The sequence below is a fragment of the Eleginops maclovinus genome, chromosome 12 (assembly GCF_036324505.1).
Source record: "Eleginops maclovinus isolate JMC-PN-2008 ecotype Puerto Natales chromosome 12, JC_Emac_rtc_rv5, whole genome shotgun sequence".
In the NCBI taxonomy this organism is placed as follows: domain Eukaryota; kingdom Metazoa; phylum Chordata; class Actinopteri; order Perciformes; family Eleginopidae; genus Eleginops; species Eleginops maclovinus.
In genome coordinates, this window is record NC_086360.1 from 606750 (window position 1) to 626026 (window position 19277).

Consider the following 19277-nt stretch of genomic DNA (forward strand, 5'->3'; position numbering starts at 1 on the left):
GCTTCATCTGTATGACACAAGGTAATCATTTGAAAACATTATGCAGAAAAGAAAAGACCCACAATGACAACATCTGGAGAACTGAACCGGCACTGCATCTATACATCCTCTTGACCTTTACATACATTTAGATCCTTTACATTATCAATAAAGGCTCGTTACATTCTCAAACACATGCGGTCTCTTAATATGAAGGATATCTTCTCAAATGGGAGGCCTGACAGCAACCGTCGCAACCAATGATTATATTAGATTAGATGTATTGTCCCAGGGGGGGAAATTCATTTTCACAGCACTGTACACAGTATACATACAATATATAAACAACAAACAATAACACAGACAAAAACACAGACAACAACAGATTGACGACACGCATGGCATTACAGTTAGTGAGGCCTGTTATTTAAGGCAGAAATGGCTGCCGGAAACTTTTTATGTCTCAGTGTTCTGTACCTACGCCTGGATGGCAGTGGGGCAAGGTACTGATTGAGTTGGTGTGTGATGTCCAGTTCTGTTGTGGTTGCGATGCGTGATTGCCCTGCTGTTAAGGTTGCGTGTAGAGAGTCCAGTTATCCTGGCAGCAGTGTTGGTGATGCGTGTGAGTTTGGTCCGGTTGGTGACAGTGAGCATATTGAGAAAGCAGGCAGAGCAATACATGACGATGGGTTGAATAATGCTTTGGTACAGTAGTAGGAGGGGAGGGGGGAACGTACAGTCCTTTGAATTTACGGATAACTGATAATCTTTGTTGACTGCTTTTAAAGCTGTCGACTGTTTCCACTGTTTGGTTATTGATGATGATGGGCTGCTGTGGTGAGGGGGAACCGATAATGATTTATTTGAGTTTTACTGACAATGAGGTAGAGATGGTTGTCCTCACACCATTTGGTGAAGTGTGTGATGATTTTGTGGTAATTCAGGACGGAGTGGTTGTCTGTGAGCAGGGCAAGAATGGTTATGTCGTCTGAGTACTTGAGGGAGGTGATGATGGGTGACGGACTGTTGCAGTCATTTGTGTAGAGTGTGTACAGGAATGGACTCAGCACACAACCCTGTGGTGCTACGGTGTTGATGGTGAGTGCAGGCGATATTGTTTTGCCCACTCGTACAGTTTGCAGTCTGTCGCTGAGGAAGTTGTGCAGGAGATCGATCAGACGGGTAGGAATGTTGAGGTTGTGCAGTTTCTGGATCATCGGGTGCCTTTGGATGGTGTTAAACACAGAGCTGAAGTCCAGACAGAGGATCCTTTGCGAAGGTGACCCGGGAATCCAGGTGCTGGAGAAGGGGGTTCAACAGGTTGGACGCAACGTCCTCTGTGCCCCTCCTGGCTTTGTAGGGAAATTGAAAGGGGTCCAGTTGAGGGGTGACAACTGGAAGATGGATGGTGAGCAACAGTTTCGCCATGCACTTCATGATTATGGAAGTTAGGGCAACTGGACGGTAGTCCTTTGAGCCGGGGTTTCTTGGGAACTGGGATGATGGTTGTAGTTTTCCAGAGAGTGCGTAATGTGACCATGTGGTAGGATTGGTAGAAGAGTGAGTGGAGAATGGGTGCGATTTCCAGGGCACAGGACATCAGCACCCTACCTGGGATGCTGTCAGGCCAACAGGCTTTACCTATTTTACACCGGTTGAGTTGATGCCGTACGTCATCCTCTGAAAAGGGGTCCGGTGGAGGTAGATTTCTCAGCCATTCCTCACTTACTGCAGAGAAATCTTGAGTGTCAAAGCGAGTGTTCATGATGCCACATTTCTGCTATATTTTACACCTAATTTTTTATTTTCCGATTAGCAAATCTGAGGCCAGTCCAGTCTTTAAGGCTGAAGGCTTTATGTTTTTCCTTCAGGCACTGTTTTATTTGGGGAGTAATCCAGGGTTTATTGTTAGGATATCTTGTTATTAATATAACTGGAATGACAGTGTCTATGCAAAATTTTATGTAATCTGTAATGACATGTCATTCAGATCTCCACTGAAAATACTCCAGGTGGTGCACGCCAGGGAGCCTTGGAGTTGTGTAAAGGGATCCTCCGACCACTGCTGGGCCTTGAAGCATTGTGGCTTGTGACGTTTCAGTACTTGTTGTACAGCGGAAGTAAGCAGAAGACGTTGTAGTCTGCATCTCTTCGCGGTGGGTATGAATGGATCCGGAATTCGTTGGTGATATTGGTAGAATAGGTCCAGGATGTTTGCCCTCCTGCTGGAAATATCCACATACTGCTGGTGTGATGGTAGCACGTTGTCAAGTCTACAGGAGTTGATGAGTGATGTGAGCCTTTTAAAAACAATGCAATACAGAATTTGGCGTAGAGCAAGCTGAGGTCTATAAATGTTCGGTTAAGTTCGTTACTGAACGTCGGGTCCAGTAAAACCTCTCGTACCTCTTCCCAGAACAATTCTCCATCAATCTTTCTGCACTGCCAAATACAGTGACAGGCATTTTCTGCATATATCTGGTATATTTTTGTTGTATCCGTTTAAATCAACTGAGGTCATATATGTTCACATCAACCATTTATTCTGTACAAGTTTCTGTTAGGGAATATTTTGCTTAGGTGTTTAACCTTTGACCTAGTTCATAATTTTCTCCTTCCTCCGTCCGTATTCCAATGGCATAGTTCTTTGGCCTTGGGGGTGCTGTAATATCCCTTAAGGAGAGGCAGCTTGGGTGCTTTGTTGATGCTGGTCTAGGACGGAGCACAAGCTGACCTGAGATAGCTTATTGTTCAGGGACGTCGAGAAGCCCTTCTTATCTGGAACGTAGGTTCCCTGACGTACATTATTTTCCCATGTGCGACAGCTTTAGTTAGATTTAGGATACATGTTTGTTTAGTCTGGCAACTGATGAATGTTGATTGTCTATTCAGAACTAGTTAAAACCTCGGACTGGAGTAGAGTTCTTGAGAATTAGTTGGGCAACCACTCTGTCAACTCGTGGCTGCAGCAAACATCTTGTCAATTCTCTGTCCGTTAACTTCATAATAAACCTTCAATGTTTGCCATCAAAGTTCCAGCTCTCCTGTGTCTCTCTGAGTTTCGTCTCCATTGCTTCAGAAGTTTCCCTCACAGTTTCAGTCATGTATTAATCAGATCAGAATCAGAAGTTCTTTATTTATCCCAAACTGGGAAATTTTTTCATTGCAGCAGTGAAATGCAAAAAGAAGTAAAACAAATACAAATAATTACAACTAAAAAATGAAAATGAATAGAAATGAGAAATATACAAATGTACAAAAAGGCAATAATGTAAATCAGTATAATGTAAATGTACAATGTTAAGTGCATGTTAAGCCCAGTTCACAGAGAGGCTATGGAGCAGTGAGTTGTCTGCCAGCCAGAGGGGAATTATTGTACAGGGTTATTGGAGTGGACAGGAATGTTCTCAGGTGGAGAGGGTGGGTGGGGTTATCCATGATGGGCACAGTTTGTTCAGAGTCCTCCTCTTCATCACAGCCTCAAAGTTGTCCAGTTTGATGGCGATGACCGAGCCAGCTTTTCTGATCAGTTTATTGAGTCTGCTTGTGTCACCGGCCCTGATGCCCCCCCAGCAGACGGCAGCAAAGAAGAGTGCACTAGCAACAACAGACTGGTAGAAGATCTCCAACATCTTGCTGCACACGTTGAAGGATCTCAGTTCCCTCAAGAAATGGAGTCGGCTCATCCCCTTCTTGTACACAGCGTCAGTGTTGGCCCTCCAGTTCAGTCCATTGTCGAGGTGCAATCCCAAGTACTTGTAATCCTCCACCACAGCCACATCCTCTCCCAGGATGCACAGGGGCTGGGAAACGTCCTCTTCCTCCTGAATTCAATGACCATCTCTTTGGTCTTAGCCAAACTCAGAAGCAGACATCCGAAAACTTAAAGTCAGTGGTGTATAACCAATAGACCCGGTATGAGCGGCAATGAAAGCTTTTATCCACTCTTCATCTGAGACTTCAGTCTGCAGGCTGTCCTTCCATACAATGTGAATTCTCAAATGGGAAAGATGAGAGCATATTGCAAAACTCTGATGACAACACATTTTAGATTACCACTGCAGATAGAACCCCCTCAGTGCAGGCGTGTTTTTCAGCTGTACACTCAATTATGTGGGCTATCCCCACAGGAGCAGATTGGGTTGAAGTGTCTTGCCCAGGGACACTATGACATGCTGACTGCAGTGGGAACTGAACCAGTGCTCCCCTGATCCGAGGATCAATGCACTAGACCACTGACACACAGCCTCCACCATTACCTTACCATCAAATGCAATGAAAATAAATACAATCTTTAATCTAAAATAAACGCTATGATTAGAGGACAGTAGAAAAACGGGTTTACACAGGCTTTCTTCTCCTACCCTCCTCTTCATTTTTAGTTTTGATATTAATATACAGACTAATGAGTTGTATGTAGGTTGTAGTCTTAAACCCAGTGACGATTAACTGAACATCATATGTAAAATGATACTGCTTTAACTTTAGAGCAACAGCTTCACCAGAAGCTGGTGTTAAATTAAAAGTTGACTTTTAGGTAGAAGTGGAATATAATATTCAAGTTTCCATCTGAAACTGTGAACTGTGTTTTAATTTCCTCAGAATGAGCCTGCAGGTGTTCTTCACCAGTTTTTCCACTAGCAGACAAACCAAACTCCCGCTGTACAGGGGGCTTTTGGCAATTTCTCTTGACCTGAAGGCCATCATAGTTCAGCTTGTTGCTATCTGCATCCCGTTACTTCACTGGCTCGAGACAGAGGGTCTAGCTAAATGCTACGTAGTGATTCACGTAGTGAGTTTGCGTAGAAATGGTGAAGATGATGTTGTTGCAATTCCAAGACGACCATTCAGTGAAAAGATGGACATTATAAAAAAAGGCCGTCCAACGGCCAAAAATTGCGCTGAATAAAGTTGCTGAGTGGAGTAGGCCCCAATGGTGTGTAACAATGTAGCGAGCACAGTACCAGAAATTCAAGTAACTGGCTGGCTCCGTGGCGTCCGTCTCACTAGACCTACCGAATTTTCGAATTGAGGGGGGCCACTGAAGTGTTACATGGTAAAATGTCAGATTGGCAATAAAAATGCTGTATGTTACTATTAAACATCTGAGTCACACAGATAAACTGAAGCCGTGGCCCTGCTGCTCCTGCTGCAAAATACATTCACCTGTCCTGAATCCTTCAGAAAACTGCTGAGGGTCAAGTCATGACTTGAAAAGGAAAGGTGACATCCCCTTCATGTGGCATGAGAAACAACTGCAGTCCTGATTGTTTAATGAGTGGATCACTGTTCATGTCCCCTATATTTCCTGTTTAAGAGCATCATCTGTATCATTACACTTATGTGTGGGAAGAAGGTCCACAGGGATGAAGGATGAAAGTTTGCCATATGTGTGTCCTGGAAGAATAGAGCAAGGAGTGTGTGTGTGTACATCATGGATGGATGCACCCTGTGTGCAGGTCTGTGCTGGTGGAACTGGTCACAGTGTATGAGGGGCTGGAGGCTGAATGAGGGTGTGTCGCGAGTGCTGGATTGTGGGCTGGATGTGTCAAATCACTTCCATCAATGCATTTTTTAATCAAAGTTTGGTGTGAGTGGGTAAATAGATGTGTTGGTATGTTACTGTGTGCACGTGGAGGGCTCTCTGTTCTACTGTCCTGCCCGGCTGCGTGGGTGGAAGCAGCTCAGAATCATTAAGGAAAAGCATAGGCCCAGCTGCAGGGAGGGGAGGGTGGAGGAGGAACCAGATTGTCTCTAAGATTTCTGCCTACATCTACCATCAACAGATCTGAACAGCAACATCTCTTTCCAGAAACAGCTTCCGTGTTACTCATGGTTACCCAGCTTCATCTTTCAGCTCTGCAGGCACTTCCTCTGACGTCTTTTGATTTTCTCAAATCAAGGTGTAGAAGCATCTTTGTGAAGATAAATAAAAAATATTCATGCTAGAAGTTATTTTGTCATAATGATTTGGATTTTAGCATATGGCTGCAACATATCAACACATAACACAAAATGAAGTGCTACAAATACTTTGTGAATATCCAAGTTCCTTATCTGTGATTTAGAAACATTTCAGACCTGACCCTTCGAGGAGTGAAAAGCAAGGAAGGGAACCACAACTGTGGATGAGCTCCTTCAGTTACAGGCTGCTGCACCCTCAGTGTTTCATGGAGAGATACCGCAGGTCCTTCCTTCCTGCAGCGGTCAGACTTTACAACCAGCATGGCCACTGCTAGAACCCCCCCCGCCACACAATACGGACTGTTGAAATCTTGAGCAATAAACGGCTTGAGATCAAGCCATAGCTATTGAATAATGTTTGGATTATTTTCACATTGTCTTATTTAATCAGTTCAGATCAACGTGTGTATTATTACATATCATCTAGTATCAAATAGGATAGGCCGACAGGTTGTAATGTTTCCAGCTTTATCTCATCAGTCATTTTTCTCCAAACACTCACATACTCTGGAAAAATGCCCCCACATTCACTGACTCATTATCACATCCCAGCAGCACTGGCAGAGGAAGAAAGCACAGACTCAGCAATCATTAGCGCTGAACATGACCTCAAACACACTGTTGACTGAACTAAACGGAAGTTGAGGGCTGGCATTACTCCCACTAGGAGTCCCTAAATGCACCTTTTGCTAGAATAGAAGATGTGTGGAGGAAGCAAAGAGGGGCAGGGACACTGATCAGAGAGTCACACTCATATTTGGAATACACTTAAAACCTGTATATGATTGATCCCATTAAGTGTTTTATACTCACATCAACACGTATTCTCTTTATGTCCACGGTTTAATATGATACACTTGTACTCATTTAGGGGACCACTGATTTTACACACTGACGGCCAAGATATCCAAATTCAAATTCCTACTGTCCATGTACACTGTGGCTCAGTGGGTTAGTGTGCTGATCAGGGGAGCACCGGTTTTCCATCCCACCTTGACACCCTCTGCAGTCAGCATGGCCTTGTGTCTTTGGGCAACACATTTCACCCCACATTCAAACTTGAAACTTAAAAGCAATAGTGCCATGGCTGAATTCCCGGTGGCTACAACCACTTCTTTAAAATGCTCTGATGTACACCAAGCAGCAGGCTCTAATCCTCTAACGTCTAAGAAACAGATTACAATGAGTCTTTCCTAATGCAGTGTTTACATTTGATGTTAAATAAGTTAGCACTTTGAGTAAGTAAGGGTTTTAATGCCACCACATACCTTTAGTGGCGTGAGCAGCGTGCCTCCTCTTGACCACACAGCGGCCATGGGCGTTCTCCAGCAGAGGGCGCAGGCAGGGTCCGCATTGAGAGCTGCCAGGCTGGCAGAAGCCCCGTCCTGCCCGGGCACAGTCTAAACTCCGAGGGCACAGGTGAGATCCTGTGGAGAAATCCACAATGACTATTCAAGAAACTGAACCTTAACACTGGGAGACTGACATCATAGCAACAGCAAAGCATGCAAGAAGAAACATGACACTGCCCCTCTGCACCTACTGACACCTCCCTTCACACTTCAGACAACACTGAGCTGCAAATGGCCTGCAATGGGTTCGTGCAAAGCAGCTGGGCGGGCTCTGGCTCAGGGTGTCAATGAGGGACAGTGGTCTAAGATACTTAACACCAAATGACTCCCACATAGTTTATCCATGAGTGAACTCTTACCTGTGCTATCCTCAAATGCACACGGGAGTTCAATAAAGGTTTCTCTTATCTTATGTCTTTGTTTTAGTGTTAACGTGTTTTAAATGATCACTAGAGTATGAACTTGCGTTATATACATATATTACTACACAAACTTGATACTTTTATTAAGGATGAAAAATAATTGTAATGTTAACATTACCTTCAATCAGAAACTTTCTGAGTAAGAAAAACCAGTAATGTCCTCATTATTCCCCCCCTTTAACTCATATCACTACATTATTTGGATGTATACAATTATTTAATACTATAGTATTCATAAAACTACTGTCAGTTTCAGAAGGTGAATGAAATGAGATTAGTCGGGTTTGTCCTCTTTTACACACCTTCCATATTTTACTGAGAATATGTTTATAATTATCTGTTGCACTTGTTGTTTTGGAATGACATCCAGTCACATGCTGCTAAGTTAGCAGAAGACATTGGAGCTCACACACTGCGGATACAAGAGTGAAGCTGGACTGTTGGTGGGGAAACTCATTAGTCCCCACTATCAATATTAACCCCTTTAGCTCCCTTGTCGGAATTGCTCTCATCTCCGCTACAGGAATCTAGGCATTAGTTGCCAGGACAACTGCCATGGCAACGAAGGCGGTGTGACATCATCAGGGGGGTGAGTCACAGAAGAGATGCATGAGTCAAGGATGGAAGATTTTATCAGGATGGTGTGTCCAATAGAAAGGTCAATTGTGAGACAAATGTCTCAGGACAATTTAAAAGAAGGTTTTAAGAATGTTACAAAAAATAAAAAATAACAAATTGTTAATACTGAAACTGGTTAGGGCAACATTCTGTGGAATTTTACAGGACTGCAACTACACACTATGCTGCCACAACCAGCACCCTATCATCCACAGCTGTTGTAAGAATTTGAATTTAACTTCTTAAAAACATGCATTCTTGCCAAATGATGATCCTGGTACGTCAGCCAGACCTCTGCACTGTGGTCTGAAGGACACACACACACACACACACACACACACACACACACACACACACACACACACACACACACACACACACACACACACACACACACACACACACACACACACAGTAATCTATGCAAAGATGTACGACACTGATGGAGACAGTATAGACTGCAGAGAGGACCTGGATTCACGTCATCTCCAGAACCAAAGACAAAAGAATGGCTGAAATGTCTCCAGCTTGTTGGAGACAGTCATTTTGTCACACAATGACTCGGCACATGAAGCTAAAGTTCACCTGAAATGTTAAATCTAACCACTTCTTCTAAAGGGACATACAAACCTTAATTATATAGCAAATACTGTTCCATATTTGCAAGACTAGATCACTAGATGAAATGTATTGATATCTCACAAAGATCTACATGATCCACAAAACTGTGTAAATGTGGAACTGATTATGATGGACTGGATGATATGACTAAATGCTGTATTGCGTCTTTCAATAGGTAATGCCAACGCATTTATTTTTCCGTCTATCTTCTCCCGCTTATCCGTCAGGGTCGCGGAGGTAACAGCTCCAGCAGAGAGCCCCAAACTTCTCTTTCCCTGACCACATCAGCCAGCTCTGACTGGGGGATTCCAAGGCGCTCCCAGGCCAGCGAAGAGATATAATCCCTCCACCTGGTCCTAGGTCTACCCCTCGGTCTCTTCCCAGCTGGACGTGCCTGAAACACCTCCCTAGGGAGGCGCCCAGGTGGCATCCTCACTAGGTGCCCGAACCACCTCAACTGGCTCCTTTCAACGCGAAGGAGCAGCGGTTCTACTCCGAGTCCCTCCCGGATGACTGACCTTCCCACCTTCTCCCTAAGGGAGATGCCAGCCACCCTGCGGAGAGATCCCATTTCGGCCGCTTGTATCCGCGATCTCGTTCTTTCGGTCATGACCCATCCTTCATGACCATAGGTGAGGGTAGGAAAGAAGATGGCCCGGTAGACAGAGAGCTTTGCCTTCTGGCTCAGCTCTCTTTTCTTCACAACGGTGCGGTAAAGCAACTGTAGTACCGCTCCCGCTGCTCCGATTCTCCGCCCCATCTCACGCTCCATTGTTCCCTCACTCGAGAACAAGACCCCAAGATACTTGAACTCCTTCACTTGGGGTAAGGCCTCATTCCCTACCTGGAGTGGACAGTCCATCAGTTTCCTGCTGAGAACTATGGCCTCAGGTTTTTGGTGCTGATCTTCATCCCAGCCGCTTCACACTCGGCCACCAACCGATCCAATGAGTGCTGAAGGTCAGAGACCGATAAAGCCATTAGGACCACATCATCTGCAAAAAGCAGTGGTGAAATCCTTAGCCCACCGAACTGCAGACCCCATCCCCACGACTACGCCTCGAAATCCTGTCCGTGAATATCACAAACAGGATTGGTGACAAAGCGCAGCCCTGTCGGAGGCCAACCCTCACCGGAAATCGGTCCGACGTACTACCGAGGACCCGGACACAGCTCTCGCTTTGGGAGTAGAGAGATTGTCCAGCAGTGGCTCAGTCAGTAGGGGCTTGGACTGGGAATCGTAGGGTCACCGGTTCAAGTCCCCAAACAGACTTGAAATATGGAAAGTGGACTGCTACTTGGAAAGGTACAAGGCACCGGACACCTCCAATCCCCCCTCCCCATTGCTCTCCGGGCGCTGCACAATAGCTGCTCCTAGTACTAGGATGGGTTAAATGCAGAGGACCAATTTCACTGTGTGTGCTCTGCTGTGTGCATGTATGTGACTAATAAAGAGGGTTTCATCCTCCGATTCTATCTATCTAATTGGGTTTTTAATCTTGAACGTCTCTCCCCAGCGAGGCTCTCTGTTTTTGGTGTCAACGTTCTGCGACACACTGGGCTGTACTTACTGTCAATTACTTTCAGAAAGTGCCGAAAACTCTTGTGTTCCACAATAGACAGGGGAAGGTTGCAATCAATAATCAAGTCGGACAGTATTGCATTACTGATAGGTTTCTGCTGTGGATGACTCATGCTTTAATGCGCTACTAGGGCTGTCACTTTTTGAAAAAATCACAATCGATTTTTTTAGGCTTAAATTTTCATTGAATCGATTGTAGAATCAATTATCCACGTCTACGTTTACATTTTCAAAATAAAGGCCAACACACTGCCATTAGGACTAACGTAAAGAGGGCCAAGAGACGTACAGGTCAGCATTTCTGATTATTTATTGCGTGAAGTTCATGTATAACAAACAGGAGCATTCTCGAAAAACAATAAGCAGTATGGACTGCCATAACGTCGATGACCAAAAACATTACTGCAGGCTTCTGGCTGTGTTTACCATTATCAATATGAAACCAATTGCGCATAGGCAGGCGAATGTTAAATAGTTTGAAAATAAAACTTAAAATTCACTTGAGGACTCGCTAACATAAAAATAGGTTGAAAATATTTCTCTTAGCCAACACGCAGGATCGCTACATTCCCCACAACAGACAGTGGACCAGAACATACTGAGTCTGCATATGCCCCCTCATAGTTGTAGTGCTGCTGTGATATGGGAACTCACGATCGCACAGTTTGCATACCACTTTGTCCTTCTCCATAGTTTTGCCTTCTGCCCAAAATCCGAAGTGCTTCCATATCAAACTCCTCATGTGATTAGGGGTTATCACTCGTCTCTCATGTCGCGCAGGTTGATCACCGTTGCCCTCCATTTTTGGCAAAACACTAAGCCGCGGCAGCCGTTTGACACTATCAGGCTGTTTCCGGTGCGTTAAATTGGTGGGAATTTACTTTTTAGCCGTCGCAATGCCTACTGCACTTTTGGAATTCTTTTCTTTTCTGCTTGTTTGTAAGTTATGTTAATAATAATCATAATGAAAAAAAAAAAACGTATTTGTTTAATTCGTTGAAAAAGTTATTTGGTAAAAATTGATTCTCTCTTTTCGTTTTCGAAACGTGTGTTGGTCGGTCCAATCGATTGTACAATCGATTCTCGAACGTAAAGTGACAGCCCTATGCGCTACATGACTGTCCAAGAATTGTGAGATTGAAGGCTGTTGTGGTTCATCTATGATGCTTCTACTCATCTGGTATTCTTCAAATCTGGAACAGGTAAGCATATAAAACAGATGTCAGAAAGTCCCTTATAGCCACACATAAATTGCATTTGAAATCTCCTCATATATCAATGCTAACATTGTGTTAATATTTATTTCTGTATTATGATGAATTCTATTGTATACTGTAAGATTGTGTTTGTTTTAACATTACATTGATAAAATACATTTCCATTTTCAGTGTACACTTACTATATTAACTGATATTTTTCCTGCTTTACCTTGCCATCAAGCAGCCCTTTCCGACAGGAAACTGAAGTATGCTTGTTAATTCACTCTCTCCAGCACACCTGATTCCGTTGGCAAAAACAGCAATTGTACTTGCATCACACAGAAATTGCTGGTCTACTGCTGGCTCAATGATTAAGTTTAATTGTGCTATTCTATGTCTTCGTTGATAGTTCAGCTTTGTTGTGATTTACCTAAATTACATAAACGACTTCAATGAGGCAGCAGTAGACTAGCCAACCATTCTGAAGCAGGGGGTGATTCCAAATTAGCCAAAAGCTGGAGACTGGACCAATCGTCAACATTTCTATTTCATCCAAGATGACCCAGAAAGGGGGCTCAAAGTGCAAAATAGTGAACGTATCCATTAATGAACCCACAGGAGATACCGTTTAGCGTGTTTGTAAGCCAAGGTGACGTTTACAGTCTCATTGATATGTAGCTAGCTAGCAATTAGCCAATAAGCTAGTGTTGGCTTTCATTCAAAACTTACCGTTCTTTGTGCAACTTCAAATGTCGAATGAAGTTGGAAGTTGTCGCGTCTCCGTCTGTTATCTTCGTCACGCATGTTTTACAGAGAAACTACATCAAAGTTTTTAATTCCAAACGAAACTACCCGTGGTATCATTTTTGCTTACTTGGCGCCTTATAGTTTGTTCGAGAAGCCCCTGACTGCAGGCCGCAGATCGAGGCGGTAACCAACCTGGGGAGGAGTCAAACGTCTGACTCCTCCCCTTGACTGCTGGAGAAGTTTGGGTTTGGGGAAAGTAGCAAGTCTTTTCGAGTCAAAAGGGGCAAGTCCAAGTCCAAATGCAAGTCACTGATGTTAAAGTCCAAGTCAAAGTGCAAGTGTTTTTAGATTTTGTCAAGTCAAGTCTAAAGTCATCAAATTCATGACTCGAATCTGACTCAAGTCCAAGTCATGTGACTCGAGTCCACAACTCTGCTATAAATAAATAAACTTAACTAAACCTTCAGTGTTTGCGTTCAAGTTCCAGCTCTCCCATGTTCTCATTGTGTTTCGACTCCATTGTTTCAGAAGTTTCCATCACAATGAGGATTTCTTCAACTTCAAGTGATCATTCAAATTCATTCAGATTTAGTTTCTATATCCCAATACACACACAAGACGTTTGTCCCAGACGGCTTTACTGGGGAGTGAAAGGGGCCCTGTGAGACACATGCAGAGGGTCGCACTGCTCAGAGCTGTGCTCATACCGACGGAACCATCTTTCTGTTTCTTAAAGGCAGAATAAATGTGGGAAATACTCATTTGAGCATAAGAAGAGTGGTATCAGTCACATGTCTGTGTGATCAGTGCAGAGCTGGATGTGGTTAGCCTAGCTTAGCAAAACACTCCTTTATGGACTTGTTGTAAGCTTATCATTTGTATACAAATTGAAATTTTAAAAGGTCAAGTTGTGGTTTTCTGGAAAGTGATGGTTTACTCCAGAACTCAACTGAGTATAAAAGTTATACGGTAAGGTATTACACACTGAACTGCCAAAAAACAATCCAGAATAGTTATTCCCTGAGTGGCTAAAAATGTAAACAAATACAATACAATTAGGCTAAAACACACAGCTGAATTCACTGAACCAACAGAAGCATTATATTCCCCAGATGCAGGTGTCTAGATGTTGTCAAGTGAAGCAACACCCATCCAGGAGACTAAGAGGGGCAACAGGGGCCTTCTTCACTACCCAGGCTCTAACCAAGTTTAATGTGGTGTACAGCCTGGTTCAGCGGTTCCCCACTGTGCTGCAGAATGACATGATCTTTGAAACATACAGGGATTTATAAAGGCCCCTCTCTCAGAAGTAATAGAGTGGCGCAGGAACAAGTCCTAAAACCCGGAGGTGAGTTAGCATTTTACCACTTCCGGTTCCCTCGTCTCAGACTCAGTGGGATTTCTCCGTAGGATTTTGAAAAATAGCTCAAAATAAGGTCTGTGGTTGACACAAATTTAATAGACGGATCGCGTTGTGTTTTACGACATTAAATACATCAGCAGTGACCCCATTGGTGATTTTTGAAGAGTTTACGTGTCTGAAAAACGATGGGTGTTAACAAGTGGCTGAATAGGACTACAGGAGTTGTCGAGGACGTTGTACACGCTGACAATAAGGAAAAGAGCTAGAAATTAAACTCATGCTCCGTTTAAGTGGGCTAAATAATATTTGATACCGGTAAAATTACGTCTCTGTGTGTTATTGATAACATGTTAGTGGAACCTCTGCACGGCCCTGTGACCTGTTGTATATGAACGATTCTCTATGGCAACGTTAGCTCACCTTGTCATTAGTGTGTTAACGGGGATTTGGTTGACAAGCTTTCTAAAAGCCTGCGATTCTACAGAGGACAGAGGCTGCATATCTTCAACACTCTGCCACGAGTCTCTGAACTTCTCGGGGTTCAAGTAGCAGACCCAGAGAAAGTTACCTTCTGTTGCTTTGGCCTGCGCGCACTCCTGTCTTTCTCTTTTCTTTTCTCAGAGAAATCTGTTTCTGCAGCCCTCTTAACCAATAGTGAACAGGCTTACTGAGTTACTATTCTACCTGCACAATTATTTCTCTGGTGTCGGAATGTTTCGTGATGTTTGTGAATTCTTAGAAACAAAACACATCATCATTTGGGGTTAAAATGTGTTGTAACTGCGTTACTGAGAATTGTAACAGGTATTATATTATCCACATTTCAGAAGTAATGCATTATATTACTGCGTTACAGTAAAAAGTAATACATTACTGTAACACCGTTACTTTTGTAACACGTTACACCCAACACTGCCAAAGAGCTACATTGTAGTGCAAACAACATAAAAATCTAATTCATGTGCCCACGGTTGCACTGGGTATTACAATGAACCCACTCCCTGTTGATGATTTTGATAGAGTCACACCTGCACCCTCCTGCTGGCAGAAATACTCACAAGGTCACCAAATGTGTGTACTTCAGCAACAGAAAAGGCTACGAATGCGTAATTTTCGTCAGCTGTAACAGGAAATTGCTGAACCTATCATGATAATGAAACCAATATATATTTGAGATGTCTTTAAAAATGTACTTCTTCAGTAGAAGCAAACAGGCTTGGAAGCATTAGGCCCTTTGTCCACCAGGCGTTTTTTCCTGGGCCGGCGTTTTTCTTTTCAATGGTTTTCAATGGGAGCGTGGCGTAAAAAAAACGCCGGCAGTTGATGGGCGCTGAGCGCTAAAAAAAAACGCAGAGGCGCAAGCCCGCTGGCGTTTTTTTGAGGTCGGCGAGCTGAAAAAAACGCCAGGGTGCCGCGCTTCACGAGTTGAAAAATGTTCAACTTTGGGAAAAACGCTACGGTCGTCAAATGTCACTTTATACCCCACCGTCCAATCACAGTGGAGGAGGGGCGGGACAAGTACACACCGCGGTAATAACGTCACGTCACAACAATGGAGGAAAAAATGATTCTGTTGGTCTCGGAGTATTCCACTCTGTTTGATATGGCGTCTGCGGATTACCACAACGCAAATCTTAAAAACCATGCTTGGAGCAACGTGTCATTCACCATGGGTCTACCATGTAAGCAGCAGTCAGCCAGTTGATATGAAAATAGTCCATATAGAGTGGCTAGATGGAGCTAGATGAAGTAGATATTCCGTATCATAGCAACCAAAACGCCGGCGCTGAAAACATGCCAGTGCTGGGCGCTTTCAGAATAACGCCGGCGTTTAAACATCTTGGTGGACACACGGCCTTAGACACAGATTGGGTAACTATGCAGTACATTTGAATATAGAAATAACGAAAGAAAGTAAAGTAGATTGTACTCTCGATATCGTTTTCCTATGATTTGGACAGGTCAGCGTGACATGATTTCTTTAATGGAATTCTTAGAAATGTATTCCCGTTGCCAGTGGCAGCAGGTCGGCGTGACATGGGGTTTGGAGGGAGCAGTGATTGGTCCCGTTACAGAGAAAAAGGAACGTCATTATGGCCTTGTTCCAATGCTGGGGCGGTTTCAGTCTTTGTTCCTTCTGGGTCTCATGTCGCGCTCACCTGTTCTTATTTGTTATGTTCATTTTGATGTTTCTGTTATGACCAACTTGGCGTCTCATGTATCTTATCGTACTAAATTACGTATGCCAGGTTTGCTGGTGATATCTGTGTTTGATATTTGTACAAGGAAGGCTTTTGGTATTGTTGCCGTGTTGTACCATATTTGACACTAATAAAACTAAAACCCGTTTGGGCTGCACTCTTCTCTAGCACACTCTCTTATGTCCAGCAGAGGGCGACTGCACTGGTTGCAAAAAGAAGTCGGATTTTATAGAAGTCTATGCGAAAATGACCTTACTACTAACTTGATTTATTAACCTCAGTAAAAATGTTCCTTATTTTTGTTGTTGTTGTTGTCTCAATTCAAAATGGGGAATGAAATGCTTTAAGAACTGTACATTACTATTTATTCATAGAAAAACTCATTTAGATGGAATGTAACTATACCTTTCTTATTGTCATAGTTGGTGATTGTTGTATAAAAACAATAGCTCACTTCAGGCTGCAATACATTTATGTAATTTTCTTGGTATACAGACATTATCATATATTATTTTTTATCATTTATTTAAAAATGTCTTTTTTGTTGTATGTCATTACATTGTTTTGCATTTAACTGTTTTTAAATAAGCTGGTTATGGTTGTTTATTGGACATTTTATTCAGGTGGAATGGGACATTACATTTCAGGAACTGGCCTAAATGATGAGGATCTGCATTAAATGCTGTGGTGTGACTCACATCACTGTGATGTGTTGTCCAACAGTTTGCATCAGTGTCATGAAGGTCCAGCACTATGAAGATGGGAATGTGAGCCTCAGAATAAACTGTGACATCCCATGGTCAGAGAGAGCTCTTAAGCTCTGGCAGCAGGAATGTGTTTCTGAGGACTACCAGAGCACAGCACACACGTCTCTATGGTAACAGAGGCTCTGACACTATAGCATGCCCGCCATCACACCCTAAGACATCTGCTTTCATCCCCAAAATCGTTTCAACTGTCTTATGATGTACTCTCTATAATGTTAGCCATAGTCATTCAGCAACACAGTGTCAAACAACACAATCAGCTTGAATATATATATATCACTTTGGTCTATTTGAAGTTGTCATTTTTTTACTATTTTCTGGCATTTTATCAAGCAAAAAGCCTTAGATTAAACAGGCAACATAAGAGTCACAATGACACAACGTGAATATTCTTGTACTTATTTCAGCTCTAAATCCTGTAACACATGTCAACACATCAAACATAAATATAGCAAAAAAAGGTTACTTTTTACCAAAATGTTCAACAATTATATTATTCATAACAAATTAGTTAAAAATAATTGCAACCAGGCACTATAAAGTACGGTCTCATTGCGCTGAAATATAATGTAAATCCATAATCCATCAGGTCACCTGAGTGCACACTGAAGGTCCCTCGGAGACCGCAGGCTACAGATCCTACCAGAGTGTCAAGAGGACCAGTCATTATGAACTGCTGAAGGTTCCTGCGTGACTCAACATTACAGTAACAATATCACATGTCATCTGAGCATTAGTCTCGGCACAGAGGGGCGGTTTGGGGGTGCTGAGGCCCACTGCAGCTCTTACCTGTCAGGCAGGAACTGAGCGCCAGCAGGGCCGCGAGCACCGCAGTCCGGGGGAGCAGGTTCCTCATCCCGGGCAGAGCTCCGGGGCCTGAGTGCGGACACCGAGCGACCGAGAATGCGCAGGAGGAGGTGGGGGAGGAAATTCGGCGGTGATCATTCCCCCTCCATCCCCTAGCGAGGGAGGAGAGGACTCAGAAAAACCAACACTTTTAATAGCAAAACTATTCAGGAGCCGGGGGCAGCAGCACGGGTCCTCCAGGGCCTCGAGAGAGTTCACCACGGGGTCTGTGCAACCTACCGCGGACTGCCAACAAGGATACACCGACGACTGGATGACTGATGGAGGCTGGTGTCTTCTGCTGAGCTTTAGCAGTGGCACGTCAGTATGACGTCAGCACGCTGCGCTCTTTAGAGCTGCCTTCAGGTGCTGCTTATGATTATAGACTGCTTTAGGATCCAATACGTTAAAAGATCATCTTCAGCCTACCAGAGAAGCGTTCTCAAGTAATGTAGAGCCTTTTCATAGTTTGATTTTGTATGTCGAAAACAGTATTCAAAACAATATAGTAAACAGGCTTACTGAGTGACTATTCTACCTGCACTATTATTTTTCTGGTGTCGGAATGTCTCGTGATGTTTGTGAATTCTTAGAAACAAAACACCACATCATTTGGGGTTAAAATGTGTTGTAACTGCGTTACTGAGAATTCTAAAAGGTATTATATTACCCACATTTCAGAAGTGATGCATTATATTACTGCGTTACAGCGAAAAGTAATACATTACTGTAACTCCGTTACTTTTGTAAAGCGTTACACCCAACTCTGTTTATATATCTGAAGATCACAGGTGAAATGTTCTTCCACATTTTTGCTATTTTTGAACATTTAGCTGACACTTGCTTTGTTTGTCCAAGTTTGGTATCTGTCTCATCTTATTGAAATGGAGGAGCACGATGTTTCAGGATCCGCAGGCTTTTTTATCCCTCCAAAGCGTTGTGCTGGATTCAGGACTCCCAGACACCAATATTGCCAAACCTAGATAATGCAAACTTCAAATCTACACACCACCAGAGGTTAGTTATGAAATATAGTTTTTTTTGTCATTTGGGTGAACTGACCCTTTTTGTCTTACACAAGCGATCCATGTTTTGGAAGGGAACAGTTCCCATTGAGTACTTTGGTGCTCTCTGCTGGCACATAGACTTTGGAGAAATGGTTGTGTACTCAGTCAGTTTAAGCCTATAATCAAGTATAGAGAAAGGAGTCTATGCAGGTCTAGTTTCAGCCTAACAGTATGACGTGACATTTAATTGTTTTGCATACAAATATAGAGTTGTCCAAATCTAAACGTGCAGGTCTTGTCCCCGCAATTCAGATCTGTTTACATTCAGACTCCCACAGTCAGTGGCAGGAGCATTGAACACCACGGTTCATAACGCTGTGGGATGTCACCACAGCTCTGCTGGAGGGTGGTGTTTTTGTTGTCCGTTTTCTAGATCTATATCATAATAATATGTGACAAATTTCATGTAGGATACAAGCAGTGTACCCTTTCCTCTGTATGTTGTTACAGTGCTTTTTAATTCTTGATTCAGACATTATCCAAAAATACCAGCCACACAATTTAATTAATCAAATTAACATGACATATTAAAGCCCTGGTTCTCTTTGA

The 19277-nt window shown here is 43.2% G+C and overlaps 1 protein-coding gene across 2 annotated transcripts in view; it reads right to left on the reverse strand.

The window, feature by feature from the left end:
* The window catches only part of npdc1b (neural proliferation, differentiation and control, 1b), a 37714-nt gene extending 19788 nt beyond the window's left edge, over window positions 1–17926 (reverse strand). For both annotated transcript variants that reach the window (XM_063898115.1, XM_063898114.1), the window contains exons 1-2: window positions 17605–17926; window positions 7212–7370 (exon numbers count right to left, since the gene is read on the reverse strand). In XM_063898115.1, coding sequence (XP_063754185.1) covers window positions 7212–7370; window positions 17605–17671 — 226 coding nt within the window. In that variant the 5' untranslated portion in view covers window positions 17672–17926. The remainder of the gene's footprint in view (window positions 1–7211; window positions 7371–17604) is intronic.
* Between the last annotated feature and the right edge of the window lie 1351 nt (window positions 17927–19277).